The sequence below is a fragment of the Gavia stellata genome, chromosome 2 (assembly GCF_030936135.1).
Source record: "Gavia stellata isolate bGavSte3 chromosome 2, bGavSte3.hap2, whole genome shotgun sequence".
Lineage (NCBI taxonomy): Eukaryota > Metazoa > Chordata > Aves > Gaviiformes > Gaviidae > Gavia > Gavia stellata.
In genome coordinates this window covers 73,964,560-73,981,399 of record NC_082595.1, presented here as the reverse complement: position 1 = coordinate 73,981,399, position 16,840 = coordinate 73,964,560, and the positions used below count along the sequence as shown (strand labels likewise).

Here is a 16,840-nt window from a genome sequence, read left to right as displayed (position 1 = left end):
ATCACTTCTCACACCCTGGAGAAAGATCAAATATAAAATGTACCAGTGTATTTCTAAGGAATAAATTAAGAAAAGACATGCTGCTAACACACATGATTACAAACCCCCTTTGGTCTAATAATCGCCAGGTCTAATCAAATCTAGCAATGACTTACAACTGATTTCCTAATCCTCCAGAAATTCAGGTAAGTTTTCTTATAAATCCCTACTGGATTATTCTCATTCTTTGCCTATTTTAAGTAACTTGGTGTTTCTTCATGTAACATCCTAAGTCTTTTTTGGTCAGTTTCTTAATGTGTATAAGTAAACTAAAGTGAAAGCTTTGCAGTTTTTATCCTTTATTACAACCCTTAGCTCCCCTTACTCAATATATCCATGAACTGCTAACCCTCAATATATCCGCGAACTGATAATCTTCTTCAAGCACTCAGCCATCCTTGGCTCTCTGCTGCTGAATTCAAGTAGCTGGAAGCATTGTGTCCTTCATAAGATGTTGCCACTCTTACTCAGAAGTGACTCCAAGATGGCTTACTATTATTTCCATTTTTTAATGTGTTTTTCTAAAATAACAAGGCCTATGTTATTACATCTTTCCTGTCCCTTTCTCCAGCAGCTTTGAACCTGTGGGCCACATTTGTCAGAGGAGCAGATGTCTTAGTTTCATAAGCTCTGTGAAGATGATTGTCTGCTGCTTGCCTGCTAAGTTGCTCCACTGAAGGAAAGGGCACATAATTAACTTCAAGAAAAATTCATTCAGGAAAGATGTTATGAGGGGCAAAAAGCCCCAAGAGAAAATAGGCTCCATATATTTTGCCAGCAACAGAACTATGTTAAATACAAAGCTGTGCTATGTGCAAGCTGTTATGCAAGAAAAGTATATAGTTAATGGAAAACATCCATGAACAGCATTTCTGAAATTAATATTCAAAGAGCAATCTTCCAGCGAGCCTCAGAAAAAAAGTTTGCCTTTTTTAAGGTACCACCATTTTAGACAGAGGACTCTCAATCCAATTACAAATGGTAGTGGTTTTCCCTATGATGATTAATTACATTGCAGGTTTGGTTGCCTTCTTTTTTCAGCTCAACTTATTTAACCATTTAATGCTTAAAATGTATTTTAAAAGCAGCACAGATTGTTATTTAAATAAAGCAATCATACTAGAGGGCAAAACCAAGGCTTTACTTTGATATTTCTCTCTGTATAGTCCTGCAATGATTTTTGTAACAAAGGCACTCCATTACATTTTCTTAAATGCCAGCATCTCGAACTCAGCCTGTAACGTGTGGGTCAGATAGTATGACCATCCTCTTAACCATCACTGTCATTAATAATATGGAAAGCAAACAGGCATAGAAGAAACAAATCTGTTGAATAACATTTGTCTCATGGTACTCTTGCCCTGTTTTCCCAGAAGGAAGTATTATATATACACTGAGGTCATTGGAGTGAAACAAGCTTTGTATGGAAAGGCAACATGCATCATTAGATTCATAATATGAACCCAAAGTCTCAGTCTTTATTCTGGACATAGAGAGCTTGTTTAATAGGAGATCTTTTTTCTCTCCCTACACAGCCTCACTTTTCTATAAAACTTCACAACAGAGGTGGAATTTTTCATGGATAAGATAAATAGTGAATGACTTTAGTGAGACTAAGATTCATTATATTAAGTATGTACTAAACACATACTGATAATTCTTTTATTTCTTCTAAGTAAAGGCAGCAAAAAAGATAAATGTCTGGAGTTCTCAGTCCCTTACAGAATAGGGGAATTCTTCTTAATAACTCTTGCAGGTTAATTACTGTATTATCAAAATGAAGTTAAAATTAGCAATGTTCATACATCAAGGAGATGGTGAATTAAGCATAGGCACAATGTTAAGACAGGCTATATCCTCCTCCTGACCAGGAAGTGATAAAAAAAAGAGACTGGCTGCACTTTAAGAATGACAAAAGCATAGCCAAAAATTCAAAAAGCTTGAGGTAAAAGACAGACTGCAATTTTATACAATATTAACCCAAAAATGAAATCATGAACAAGTATAATTTTTAGATTATATACTATTAATAGAAGTAGAAGATTAGAAAAAGCCTAGATACCCCTCTCACAAACCTCTCAAATTTCAGAAGAACCATTACAACTAACCTTCTCTTCTTAAGAGACCTCAAGTTTCATAGATATCAAAGGAGAAAACCAAGAATATAATTGCCTAAGTCAGTTTTATGGCAATGAAGGATGAAACAGGAAGGCTTTGTCCGAACGAAGAATTTGAAAACAATAACAAAATATCCTCTTAAAGAAAAAGGTCTGTGGTCTATGTTCTACCCATCACAACTCTCAAAGAAGAGGCTATGAATGCTTGGATTAACCTGCTGATCAATCTTCATACAGATGTCAGACATTTCTAACCTAATAATACTAATAATAACAACAACATAATCAAAGGTGGTCAAAGTTCCACCTTCTGTGCTGTGTTGTTCTCTTGTTCACGTTAGAAAAATATATTGCATTCTCAGGTATAATTGATGTAGAAGCACTGACAAAGATACTGTTTCTAAGACTTATTTCCTATATATTATTTGAGGCTTTACAAGGATGAAAGCAAAAACTCTTTTATTAGTATAAGGTACCCCCAATCCAAATTTAAATATACCTCTTTTTGTAGGAGTTCCTCTCGCATTTGTGAAACTAGAAGGGCCTCCTGATGTCTCTGTTGTTCACTGATTTGTTCTTGGAGATGTTTTATTAATATCTACAAAAAGGTTAAAAATAGTCATAATTAACATAAATACCCATCACAACCTATACAGGAAAAATACACCAAAAATATAATCAGTATTGTAGTACTGCAGGTATAAGTGATGCATATATTAACAATACTACCTCTAACACGTGTGCATGTGTGCTACTTAACAATTCTCTACGTGGATTGTTGAATAGTGCACATGTACATATATAGTATGTGAAAACAAGTCTCAACCTTCAAGTTACTTTCTTTAGTTAAAAAAAGTTCTGAAATAATTTGAATACAATAGCTCTTTCTACCTTCATACCGTGTGTAAAACTTCTCCCAAAATTTTAATGCACAAATATAATCACAGGCCCAGGTCCTCACGGGGGACTTCAACCACCCTAACACCTGCTGGAGGAACAACACAGCATGGCATAAGCAAATCCAGGAGGTTCCTGGAGAGCACTGATGACAACTTCCTGACCCAAACGATAAAGGAGCCTGTGAGGAGATGTGCTCTGCTGGGCCTTAAACTCACAAACAAGGAAGGATTTGTTGGGGATGTGAATGTCAAAGACAACCTTGGCTGTAGTGACCGTGAGATGGTAGAGTTCAGGATCCTGAGAGGAGGGGGCAGGCCAAAAAGCATGCTCACAACCCTGGGCTTCAGGAGAACGCACTACGGCCTCTTCAAAGATCTGCTTGAAAGAGTCACATGGGAGGGGGCCCTGGGCAGGAAGAGGGGCCCAAGAAAGCTGGTTGACATTCAAGGATCACCTCCTCCAAGCTCAAGAGCAGTCCTTCCTAACAAGCAGAAAGTCAGGCAAAAATGCCAGGAGGCCTTGAACAAGGAAATCCTGGCAAAACTCAAACATAAAAAGGAAGCATACAGACGGTGAGAACAAGGACAGGTAACCTGGGAGGAATATAGGGATGCTGTTCGAGCATGCAGAGATGCGGTTAGGAAAGCCCAAGCCCAGCTGGAATTGAATCTGGTGAGACTGGCAAAGGCAACAAGAAGGGCTTCTGTAAGTACCTAAGTGGCAAAGAGAAGACTAGAGAAAATGCAGGCCTGCTGATGAATGGGGCAGGGGCCCTGGTGACTGAGGACATGGAAAAGGCTGAGGTACTAAACGCTTTCTTCACCTCCATCTTTACTAGCCAGACTGGCCTTCAGGAATCCAAGGCCGCAGAGACTAGGGGGCAGGTCTGGAAGAAGGAAGATATGCCCTTGGCAGAAGAGGATCTGGTCAGGCAATACTTATGCAAACTGGACATACATAAGTCCATGGCCCTGACGGGATGCAACCATGTGTGCTGAGGGCAAATATCACTCCTAACTTCAAAAAGGGCAAGGAGGAGGACACAGGGAACTATAGGCTAGTCAGCTTCACCTCGATCCCTGGGAAGGTGATGAAGCAACTAATCCTGGAAACCTGGCAGGCACATGAAGGACAAGAAGGTCATCAGGAGCAGTAAGCATGGATTCACAAAGGGGAATTCATGCTTGACCAACCTGATAACCCTCTATGATGAAATGGCAGGCTTGGCAGATGAGGAGAGAGCAGTGGATATTGCCTACCTGGATTTCAGTAACAAGGCTTTCAACACTGTCTCCTGTAAGATCCTCATAGAGAAGCTGATGAAGCATGGGTTAGATGAGCAGACAGTGAGGTGGACTGCAAACTGACTTAAATGGCTGGGCCAGAGGGTAGTGATGGGTGTAACAAAATCTAGCTGGAGGCCAGTAACTCGGGGGTGGTGGGGGGTGTGTGTGTAGAATTGTCAATTCTGGGTCCAATCCTGTTGAACATCTTCACCTCCTGGAGGTTCCTGGAGTGTGTGGAAGATAACTTCCTGACACAGCTGGTAAGGGAGCCTACCGGGGGAGGTGCCCTGCTTGACCTGCTGTTTACAAACAGAGAAGGACTGGTGGGAGAAGTGATGGTTGGAGGCCGTCTTGGGCTTAGCGACCATGAAATGATAAGAGTTCTCAATTCTTGGCCAAGTATGGAGGGGGTCAGCAAAACCACTACGATGGACTTCCAGAGGGCAGACTTCAGCCTGTTCAGGACACTGGTTGAGAGTGTCCTTTGGGAGACAGTCCTGAAGGGCAAAGGGGTCCAGGAAGGCTGGACCTTCTTCAGGAAGGAAATCTCAAAGGCATAGGAGCAGGCAGTCCCCATGTGCCGTAAGAAGAGCCGGCGGGGAGGATGAATGGCTTGTCTAAACAGGGAACTTTTGGTGGGACTCAGGAAAAAAAGGAGAGTTTATCACCTTTGGAAGAAGGGGCAGGCAAGTGAAGAAGAATACAAGGACCTCATTAGGTCATGCAGAGAGGGAATTAGAAAGGCAAAAGCCCAGCGAGAGCTCAATCTGGCCACGGTCGTGAGGGACAACAAAAAATGTTTTTTCAAATACATTAACAACAAAAAGAGAGCCAAGGAGAATCTCCATCCTTTACTGGATGCGGGAGGGAACATTACAAAGGATGAGGAAAAGGCTGAGGTACTTAATGCCTTCTTTGCCTCAGTCTTTAATAGCCACACCAGGTATCCTCAGGGTATTCAGCTCCCTGAGCTGGAAGACAAGGATGGAGAGCAAAATAAACTCCCCGTGATCCAGGAGGAAGCAGTTAATGATCTGCTATGCCACCTGGACACTCACAAGTCTATAGAGCCTGATGGCATCCACCCAAGGGTGCTGAGGGAGCTGGCGGAGGAGCTTGCCAAGCCGCTCTCCATCATTTATCAACAGTCCTGCTTAACAGAGGAGGTCCCAGATGGCTGGAGGCTTGCCAACATGATGCCCATCTACAAGAAGGGCCGGAAGGAGGATCCGGGGAACTACAGGCCTATCAACCTGACCCTCGGTGCCGGGGAAGATTATGGAGAGGTTCATCTTGAGGGCGCTTACAGGTCATGTGCAGGATAACCAAGGGATCAGGCCCAGCCAGCACAGGTTCATGAAAGGCAGGTCCTGCTTGACCAACCTGATCTCCTTCTATGACCAGGTGACCCGCCTAGGGGATGAGGGAAAGGCTGTGGGTGTTGTCTGCCTGGACTTTAGCAAAGCCTTCGACACTGTCCCCCACAGTATTCTCCTGGAGAAGCTGGCGACTTGTGGCTTAGACATGTGCACTCTTTGCTGGGTAAAAAAACTGGCTGGACGGCTGAGCCCAGAGAGTCGTGGTGAATGGGGTGAAATCCAGTTGGTGGCCGGTCACAAACGGAGTCCCCCAGGGCTCAGTTTTGGGGCCGGTCTTGTTTAATATCTTTATCGATGATCTGGATGAGGGGATAGAGTGCTCCCTCAGCAAGTTTGTAGGCAACACCAAGTTGAGCGGGAGTGTTGATCTGCTTGAGGGTCGGAAGGCTCTGCAGAGGGATCTGGACAGGCTGGATCGATGGGACAAGGCCAATTGTATGAGGTTCAACAAGGCCAAGTGCCGGGTCCTGCACTTGGGTCACAACAACCCCATGCAATGCTACAGGCTTGGGGAAGAGTGGCTGGAAAGCTGCCCCGCAGAAAAGGACCTGGGGGTGTTGATTGACAGCCAGCTGAATATGAGCCAGTAGTGTGCCCAGGTGGCCAAGAAGGCCAACGGCATCCTGGCCTGTATCAGAAATAGTGTGGCCAGCAGGAGCAGGGAAGTCATCGTGCCCCTGTACTCGGCGCTGGTGAGGCTGCACCTCGAATCCTGTTTTCAGTTTTGGGTCCCTCACTACAAGAAGGACATTGAGGTGCTGGACCGTGTCCGGAGAAGGGCGACAAAGCTGGTGAGGGGTCTGGAGCACAAGTCTTATGAGGAGCGGCTGAGGGAACTGGGATTGTTCAGTCTGGAGAAGAGGAGGCTCAGGCGACACCTCATCGCTCTCTACAAGTACCTGAAAGGGGGTTGCAGAGAGGTGGGTGTTGGTCTCTTCTCCCAAGTGATGAGTGACAGGACAAGAGGAAATGGCCTCAAGTTGTGCCAGGGGAGGTTCAGGCTGGATATTAGGAAAAATTTCTTTACTGAGAGAGTGGTGAAACACTGGAATAAGCTGCCCAGGGAGGTGGTGGAGCCACCATCACTGGAAGTGTTCAAGGAACGTGTGGATGAGGCACTGTGAGACATGGTTTAATGGGCATGGTGGTGTTAGTTGATGGTTGGACTTGATGATCTTACAGGTCTTTTCCAACCTTAGTGATTCTGTGAGTAATGATCTGGATGACAGGGCTGAGCGTACTCTCAGAAAGTTTGCTGATCATGTAAAACTGGGAGGAGTGGCTGATACACCAGAGGGTTGTACTGCCATCCAGAGGGTCCTCGAGAGGCTGGAAAAATGGGCTCACAGGAACCTCATGAACTTCAGCAAAGGGAAATGCAAAGTTCTGCTCCTGGGGAGCAAGAACCCCAGGCGCCAGTGTAAGCTGGGGGCCACCCTGCTGGAAAGCAGCTTTGCAGAAAAGTAACTGGGTATCCTGGTGGACACCAAGTTGAACAAAAGGCTAATGGTATCCTGGGCTGCATTAGTATGAATGTTGCCAGCTGGTCAAGGAAGGTGGTCCTTCCCCTCTACTCAGCTCTGGTGAGGCCACACCTGGAGTACTGTGTCCAGTCCTGGGCTCCCCAGTGCAACAGACATGGAGCTACTGGAGAGAGTCTGCAAAGGGCCACTAAGATGATGAAGGGACTAGAGCATCTCTCATATGAGGAAAAGCTGAGGGCTAGGACTGTTTAGCCTGGAGGAGAGAAGGCTCAGGGGATCTCATCAATGTTTACAAATATCTGAAGAGAGGGTGCAAAGCCAACAGAAAAGAAAGTAACTTGAAGATATCTGTATGTAATGAATGTATCTACTGTATCTTACCTCTTGTGTTGAAATTCTGCTGTTCAGTTCAGCTACTTTAGAAGTAGAATGCTCCTTTGCGTGCTGGCAAAGAATCTTCTCTACTTCCCTCTGATGGGAAGCTTTCAGAGATGCAATGTATTCTGCTGTGTCTTCCTGTATCCTGAACAGAGTGAGAGGAAAATAAAATGTAGTAAAGCAGCTACAAACAGTTCTTTAAAAATGGGGCAAAGTATCTCACTTGAACATATAAAATATCCAAAACATTAAAGGCGGCATGTCTTTGAAATCTCGCAACAAAACCTCACACGATAGCACCACCATTACTTCTGCTGCTCTGGAGGCATGACAGGGTGGGAAGCCTACAAGGTTGGATATGTGCCTCATTTAACTAGAGGCAGCTAGAACACAGAAAACTCAGCTCCTCTTCTAAAAAAAAAGAAGAGAAAATAGCTTTTAAATCATAATTCAGCTGTCCTATTTCAGGTATTTATTTTAGAACAGAATGTGTTGCAATCTAAATATGCCAATTTCCTCTACTTCGGCTATGAAGAGATCTAATGGAGACTAGGTGAAGTTTCTACAGTTGGTCAAGTAAATCCCACTAAAAGCATACCCCAGTTTGAAGGCAAGTAAGTGTACCAAATATTAGTGCTATACAACATGTATACAAAGCATCTAAGATGCAATGATTCATACTGAGATCTTTTTACTCAAAACCATGATGAATTGTAGCATTAATAAGGATTAATATAGGTTTGCCTGTGGAAAGAATCATGACAGTGCAATGCTCTAAGAAAACAAAACCACCAAAAAAACCCCAAACCCAAAACCAAACAGTACAAATTAAATTTACAGAAAATATGGGCCAAGTATATGCTAGCTTCACACACGGCTGATGTGTTAATGTGTCACTTCAACCCTGTATCGGCCAACACTTTAACAAGGTTTTTAAACAAACATATTTAGGCATTTACCTTCGTATATTATTTTCAGAATAAGCCAGTGTTGCTTGAGACTTCACCCTTTGCTGGTTCATTTCTAGAGACAATCTTTCTAGCTCCTCTTTCAGCTGTGCATTTTCTTGCAGAACTTCTGAGATATTAGAATCAGAAAAGGTATGTGGTTGGTATATTTTGTCATCGTTGAAAATGCTTAGAAAGGGTTCACTGTTGCTGGAATTCCTTTTAGCTGTTGCTAAGGTATTCTTTTTCAAGATCTCTGTAGAATTTTCCTTATTATCTGTTTTATTTCTCAAATTATTATCAGACAACATCACCATCCTTTCTTTTTGAAGTTTCTCTACAGTTTTTGTAAGGTCTTGTATTTCTTTATTTTTGGTGACCAGTTCTTCATTTAGTTTTAACAGTCTGTCTTTTGTGTTACCTTGTTCCATTTGAGAGTCTGTGGACTCTAAGTCTTTGTTATCCTTTTTACTTCTGAGTTTTAACTGGGAATTTTGACTTTTAAGGCTTTCAATTTCTGTCTGGAGGTTTTTAATGGCGATCTGATGGGTGGTCTTTAGATTCTGCAGCTCCTGTTCAAGTTCTGTAGAACTGGCTTTATCACTGTTCAGTTTTGGTGATTCATTCATAAATTTGTAGGCAAGTAGTTGCTCAAGCTCTACAAGTCTTTTCTCATACTGCATCTAAGGGAGGGGAGAGGGAGGAAGGGAAGAAAAACTGGTTTCCTCAAGTGCACATTTATTACTAGCTCTTTTTATTATTCTTTAAAGTTACTGCACATCTGAAGCAAGATTTCCTAAGAGAGAATACACATCAGTATTACTAACAACACTACTCAATCAGTTCAGAAATTAGCGGGTGAAAAATTACGTGAAGCAAACTTAAGTCTGCTGTAAAACAGAATTACTCAAAACATTTACTACAAATTAATCCTCTACTCACAATTAATACAGTAACTATGGGAAAGAAAATTAAATTGACAAAGAACTATTTCATTTTTATATAATTGTGTTCTCTTCAGATCTTACCAACTTGGACAGGCAAAGTAAAATCTTATTTTAATATAGCAAGAAGTTTTTAGTTTTGTTAAAATCTGCCATCATGTATTTGCCACATGCCAGTTTGCAAATGTTACTCTCATATGACTCAAAATGTACTTCACGTTTTAAAAATAATCTTAAATTTTAACAGGACAGATTTATATTTTTTTTTAAATATAGAAGCATGAATTCAGAGATGCAGAATCTTTCTTCCTAATGAGCTGAGGAAAACCTAACCCTTCTTAACAGCACGGATAGCCTCTGAGGAAAGCATGATGAGTTATTCACATGGACAAAAGAAGGAACAACTGGCCAATGCTTTCCTTTCCTGCTCATTAAGCACCTGTGCAGTTCACCTTTCAATGAAGTAAAATGACAGATTTTCATGATTCCTTACTCAAGTTTTAAGACTCGCTATCATGTAATTTTTGGATAGAATGTTTAGTGTCCCCAGACGTTCCCTGTAGAAATGCTCTGTCAGCAGACCTTTGAAACCACAGCCTTTGGTACAGCACGGAATTAGGTAAGCAGCTACTCTGACCCACAGGATGAAATCCTAATTGTATGAATTAAGTTATTAGGCCCCAGGAACTTCTCTCAGTTTTCATACTACTCTAACAATTTCAATGCTCTTCATATCTTAGGTGCTGAAGCCACTGAAAATTCTGGTTATAAATTATTTGAATTTTTTTTTCCTTAAATGTGGTCTTTGCCTTCAGTTTTCACCACCACTCTGTGTTAGACCTCTGTAACCTTACAACTATTACTTGCAGAGTGGACTATTCAAAAAGCCTCCAACTTTTACCTTTATTTTTTGAAATTGTTGTTCCATGGCACGGAGACTTTTTTTAGCTTCATCATCTTTACCTTCAAGTTCCATTTCTAACTTTTTTATTCTTCTCTCCAAAAAATCAACTGTGTTTGTTTTAGCTGAAAGATCATTAGTTTTTTCAGCAGCAGCAGCAGCATAAATCAAAGCAGGCAAAGAATTTGGATACCTTCTTTTTAGAATTCCTTCCATTTCTCTGATCTGTCAAAAAGAAAGTTACGTCAGAGGTCAAAAAGAATAAAGTTCTGATGAAAACTTAACTGAAATAAGTGACAGAATGTTAACAAATGTCATCTACTTAAATTGGGTGAAGAAAGAAAACTAGAGATGCATGTGTTGAGAATTTTTTACATTGTTTACATTTAAGTTAGTTTATAGAAAAGCAAGACATCATCTCTTACTGATTAACTTACACATCAGCTTAAACAAAATATTGCTCTGTTCTTCAGATTGTCTTATGTCAAATGGACCTTTTATTTAATTTTTAGCACTTTAGTTTTATATGGCTCTTAATGCTGTTAAAATATTTGCTCTTTTCCTGGACTTACTTTCACACTTCAACATTCCATTCTACTTTTCCAACTGTTACAGAGATATTTCGTAACAGTATTGAAATTATTTTCCCAATAACAGATTAAATGCCTTTTTATTTTGGAATCTGCAGTAAAATAGAACTAACACCTTACATGCAAGACTAATAACAAGCCCCTCTTATCTATGGATAAGATACTCTTCACGTTAGAATACTGCAGAGGCTCCTTCCCATTTGTTCCACATCCCTACCAAATGCAGCTGCCATCTCCTAAAATTCAGAAAGACACAGTTCCTCCTAACTTTTCTTCAGTAGAAACATGGATTTTAAGGTCTCTACTCCCTCAGTTTTCATGAATCTTGTAGGAATTCAATACAATTTTAACCCCTACTCTCAAATCAGCTTGGTTGAAATTGGTCATAATGTTAAAGGGTTACTGAACATAGACAGGAGTCTTAGAAGTAAACAACAAGCTTGTGTGTGCTTTTGCCCTCTTGCCCCTTTCCAAGAAACTCTAAATAGTATTTTAATGTTAAAGGATTTTAAAAGGGTTATCAGTAGATAGCTTAGTAGAACATAGTAGCAGAAGAGCCCTTTGTAAGTAAAAAACTGCAGCTTTTTGTGTTAACAGTGTTTGATAGCACAAAAGTTACTTTATCATAGGGCTTCATTCAATGCTTTATCCTTATGAAAGGACTGGTAAGTGTTGTAACAGGCCTTATCTGAAATAAAGGTTAAATGAAACACGGTTCTATTATTGCATACTTGTCGCTCAAGATCCTGAATTCTTTTAGCGTCTGCTGCTCTGTCTCGCAAACGTTTCTTCTGTTGCACACACTGATCTCCAGCTTCAGCTCTGAGCTTCTCAACCTATCCAATGTATGACAAAATAAACTGAAATCCGTATTCAGAGACATTGTCCTGTAGTACAAAAGTAAGCATTTCAAACGCACACAATATAATGGAAGTATTCTGCCACTTAAGAACTGGTAATAGTAATTTCTGTACTAACTGATTCTTCAGGTTCTTAAACTAAGTTACAGCTTCTTCAACCCACTTAAGATCAAAAGGAGCTGAAACTAGCTTCAGAAATCTAGAAGAGAACTTCAACTCTGGGATGTTCTTGTCTTCAGACCAGTAAATCTGCTTCTTTCTACCATACTTCCAGTATGCAGGCTTGGTTAATAAGCTATAATATAAAGTACTACAGTACATTATATGAATTCAGCATGAGTTAAGGAAATAGTTTGTGATTTGCAAGGCTATGCTCCATGATGAGATACAGAAACAGCCAAAAAGCAATGTTATGTTGTGCCTAAATAAATGCTGACTCCCAGGATCAGGGGAAGGAACTGGATAGCTAATGCTCCCTCACTCCCATGGTCTGGCCATGAACACTCAAAGCTTTAATCTAAAATTGAATTTCCTGTCTTTATCAGCCACTATGATCACTGTACAGGGATATTACACCTTGTATAGTTGGAAGTATTCCTATCTTGATTTCTCTCTCACATTGGCAATGTTAGCATAAGTAATGCTTTTATGCCAGCATAGTTTGACTAATTTGATTGTTTCTATGAAGTCAAAGCTCTTCATTGTTTTTAAACACCAGTCCATCCTGGAGAAACTGCAAATAAAAATGTTTTCTTTCACAGCAATGATATGTTGATCAAAGCTTGATATGGTAGTGTTTAAGGGATCCCCTTCCCTGGCTGCTCCTTCAGAGGCACCTCCTTTCATCTGTGATCTCTTCATTAAAACACCATGAAAAAATTCAAAGACCATTATATCACTGGTAAAATTCTTTATTTCTATGAATCTTAAGTCAAATCTACTGATAAGCAGGCAATGCAAATCTCAGAACTATTCAAGATTCATGTATTAGTTTTGCTTGCTTTATATTTTGAGTGTTTTGGCTTTTTCTTCCCTACTATGGCAACCAGAGAATTTTTCTTAGAAAAAAAAGAATTTAGAACTGGTACTTAAGAGAAAAAAAATAAGTGTTGCTTATGCAACTTAGAATGGAGTAAAAAGGAAGAAAAGAGAATAACAAGAGGAATGTTCCAAGTTGTTAATGTAACAATGTACTTCCTTTTGTAGTCAAGAAATTTGCAGCTTTTAAGGAAACACGCTACTTCTGTTTCCAGAAGCATCACCAAGGTGTCCAGTATCTTTAAGTTTAATATGTTTAATATCTTTATCGATGATCTGGATGAGGGGATTCAGTGCACCCTCAGTAAGTTTGCAGACGACACCAAATTGGGTGGGTGTGTTGATCAGCTTGAGGGCAGGAAGGCTCTGTAGAGGGATCTGGACAGGCTGGATCGATGGGACAAGGCCAATTGTATGAGGTTCAACAAGGCCAAGTCCTGCACTTTGGTCACAACAACCCCATGCAATGCTACAGGCTTGGGGAAGAGTGGCTGGAAAGCTGCCCGGCGGAATAGGACCTGGGGGTGTTGATTAACAGCCGGCTGAATAAGCACCCGCAGTGTGCCCAGGTGGCCAAGAAGGCCAACGGCATCCTGGCCTGTATCAGAAATAGTGTGGCCAGCAGGAGTAGGGAGGTGATTGTGCCCCTGTACTCAGCACTGGTGAGGCCGCACCTCGAATCCTGTTTTCAGTTTTGGGTCCCTCACTACAAGAAGGACACTGAGGTGCTGGAGTGTATCCAGAGAACGGCGACAAAGCTGGTGAGAGGTCTGGAGCACAAGTCTTATGAGGAGCGGCTGAGGGAACTGGGGTTGTTCAGTCTGGAGAAGAGGAGGCTCAGAGGAGACCTTATCGCTCTCTACAATTACCTGAAAGGGGGTTGCAGAGAGGTGGGTGTTGGTCTCTTCTCCCAAGTAACAAGTGACAGGACAAGAGGAAATGGCCTCAAGCTGTGCCAGGGGAGGTTTAGACTGGATATTAGGAAAAATTTCTTTACTGAGAAAGTGGTGAAGCAGTGGAACAGGCTGCCCAGGGAGGTGGTTGAGTCACCATGCCTGGAGGTTTTCAAAAGACGTGTGGATGAAGCGCTTAGGGACATGATTTAGTGGTGGACTTAGCAGGGTTAGGTTTTATGGTTGGACTTGATCTTAAAAGTCTTTTCCAACCTAAATGATACTATGATTCTATGATAATACAAGCAAAACCAGGTTTTAAGCAGTATGCACTTGCAATTCTCACTGCATATGCAGTAATATCTATTTTGCATATAAAGACTCCACATTTGATTTAAAACTTATAAAGAGTTTACATGTTTTTTCTTGGGGAAAAAAAAAGGGATTATTATGGACAGAATTACATTATACTCATCATCAGAAAAGAAATAATATTAAGTTTCAACTTCTTACATAAAGCTAGGTATTATCACCTCTAGTTTTAGTTTCCCAATTTCTTCTCTTGCATCTTTAAGACGGGCTGCATCTTTATCCAGAAGATCTTGATTTTCTGCATACCACTGAAGTCTTCTTTTTAAATGAGTAATTTCCTGTTTGTACGATTCTTCCATAACTTTGAATTCATAAGACTTCTCATCTACAAGAATAAAACATACTTAGTATTGTTTTATTAGTAATTATGTATCAAAGAAATAATTAGTCAACACTATCCTTCTCAGCACATTTAATGTATTTACTAATGCTGTTACTGCACTGAAGTTTTAAAACAAGACCCTAATTAGGTTTAAATGCAACAGTATTTGAAAAAACTGTATTGTCTCTCATACATAGTAGTACTCAATGGTTCATAGTTCATCATGGAAGGTATTTAAAACAGAACCCCAGGGGAATCTATTCTTGATCATGTTCTAGTAAACAAATTTTCAGTAACAACATGGATGATAATATAGAATACATGCTTAGATACGTATTGACCATACTCCTCCCATTCAGGGATCAAGCATTTTGAGAAGAGACATAGAGGCAAATATTACAGCTCTTAGCACTTGTGATGCCTGATATTGGAAGTGAAAGAGTCCAATATCTGGCCCTCTCTCATTCAGAAAGCTGAAGTCAAACTGGAAAGAGTTCTGATAAGAATGTTGAAAAAAAGTCACAAGGTATAAGTAAAAAATGGGCAAGATCTAAACAGGATACTAAGATGCAACATAGTAAATCTTTTCTTATGAACAGAGTTGTCATATAAATGGAATCATCTGTTTTCCATGCCCAGTGGGAGATAGGCAAGAAATCAAACTTAATAGGCAACAAGAAAGAGTTTGGCTGGATACAAGAAAAAGCTTTCCAATAGAGTGCCAAAGGTACTGTAGCATGTCCTTCACTGTATGTTTTTATTAGAAGTTTAAAGAATATTTGGAAATGGTCTTGACACATTTACCTAAGTAATATTTTAATAAGAAACAAGTTTTAGTTACATATTTATTCAGTGAAGCACAGAGTAGGCAAAATTATTCGACAAAATGAAGGTGCTTTACCTGATGTGGATGCAATCTGGACTTTTGCTAAATCTCTCTCCCTCTTTGCTTGTCCCAAGTCTACTTCAAGAGCTTGCTTATCTTGTTTGAGACGTCTTATCTCTTCTTGTAATTTCGTTTCTTCCTTCTGCATTTTAGAGAAAACAGCAAGACAAGAAAAATGAAACACACATTGTCATACAAAAAACCTGAACATGCCTTTTCACCATAAAATTATTAAATCACAACAGTTGCGTTAGACCACAGCAGCAATGAGGTTTTCTAGGTTTGGTATTATTCTCAGGCCTTGCTCTAGCACAGCATGGGAAAACTTAAGCTAAACGTTAAAAAATAATATATGGGATTTTTATAAGTCTTACATAACCGTCTTAGAAGTAGAAAACACCTGCCTTTTGAGAGGGTCAGTAAAGAAAATGGCTTTACTTATTTCTAAGACTTGAAGACTGTAGCTTAAATGGACATATGTATTCTCCAACAGTTCATCTTACTACATTCTATTTCTCGCCATTTTCTGCATGCACTCTCTGTTCTGTTTGTTTATATGTGATCACTAGCAAACTTCAAGACTAAGTAGGATGAAAGGCTTCAGTGACAGCCTCTGGAGATGGAGGCCCTTGGTCCCAGGAATCTATAAGGTACAGGGAGTGGCAACTGGGGCTGAGATTTTGGGGCGAGCCAGTAAATAGACCAAGTGTCCAGGGCCAGCAAGGGCCAGCATGTGCATGTATGTTACTGCTAGCAAACTCCTATCCTGACCTGCTCAACAGGATCAGGCCATATATGCTCCTTGTGTTTCCAACAGTACTGTTTGCATTTCTGTGGTGTGAGCAAAGGCACTGCTCTCTGTGTTATCTGTGTGCCTGACCATGTTAGTATTGTCTGTGTGTGCCTCTCTATCTTTGGATCTTGTATTGAGTCTGGACCTAAGGACAAGGAAGTGTAGCAGCAGTACCTATGAGGTTGGAACTAGGGGAGCCCCTGGAGTCTTAAGAGTTCAAAGTCAGCTCTATCAGACCAGGAAAGCCTCTGCTGGTCCTTAAGCTCACTGGATCCAGATCCTCTTATTACCTAGCTAAGCAGCTGTTGTTTGTTTTTGGTTTTTTTGAAAACCCCACAAAAAATGGAAGAAGCAGCTTTTAATTTCTGGTCTAACTATCAGAGGAAGTATGTACCAAAGCAGTCCCCACTTGCAGTAAGCAGACCAACAGAAGTTCCTGAAAACCTTTAATTTTAACATGATGCTTACTAAACATCCTTCCTCAAAACCACAAGCATCTGTAGGACTACAAAAAAAGTTACATAAGTGAATAACAAAAGACTGTTTTCACTCTGATGTTCTTTTCCAGAACTTAGTAGGTATAAAGCAGGGATTATGCAGAAAATCTATACAGGTATGACTACATTCTGCAAGCTCTCACAAGATATTTCAGAATTGCCAGTAAACATGACAACACTGCACTACTTTCAGTGAATCTATGTCTTAGGGGAT

At 40.5% G+C, this 16,840-nt stretch overlaps 1 protein-coding gene across 1 annotated transcript in view; it reads right to left on the bottom strand.

The window, feature by feature from the left end:
• Positions 1-16,840, bottom strand: part of CEP162 (centrosomal protein 162) — a 48,340-nt gene that overhangs the window by 2,925 nt on the left and 28,575 nt on the right. Inside the window, exons 20-26 of the mRNA XM_059831215.1 lie at positions 15,352-15,478; positions 14,290-14,453; positions 11,697-11,801; positions 10,376-10,600; positions 8,543-9,213; positions 7,587-7,728; positions 2,656-2,754 (exon numbers count right to left, since the gene is read on the bottom strand). Of these exons, the coding sequence (XP_059687198.1) occupies positions 2,656-2,754; positions 7,587-7,728; positions 8,543-9,213; positions 10,376-10,600; positions 11,697-11,801; positions 14,290-14,453; positions 15,352-15,478 (1,533 nt within the window). The remainder of the gene's footprint in view (positions 1-2,655; positions 2,755-7,586; positions 7,729-8,542; positions 9,214-10,375; positions 10,601-11,696; positions 11,802-14,289; positions 14,454-15,351; positions 15,479-16,840) is intronic.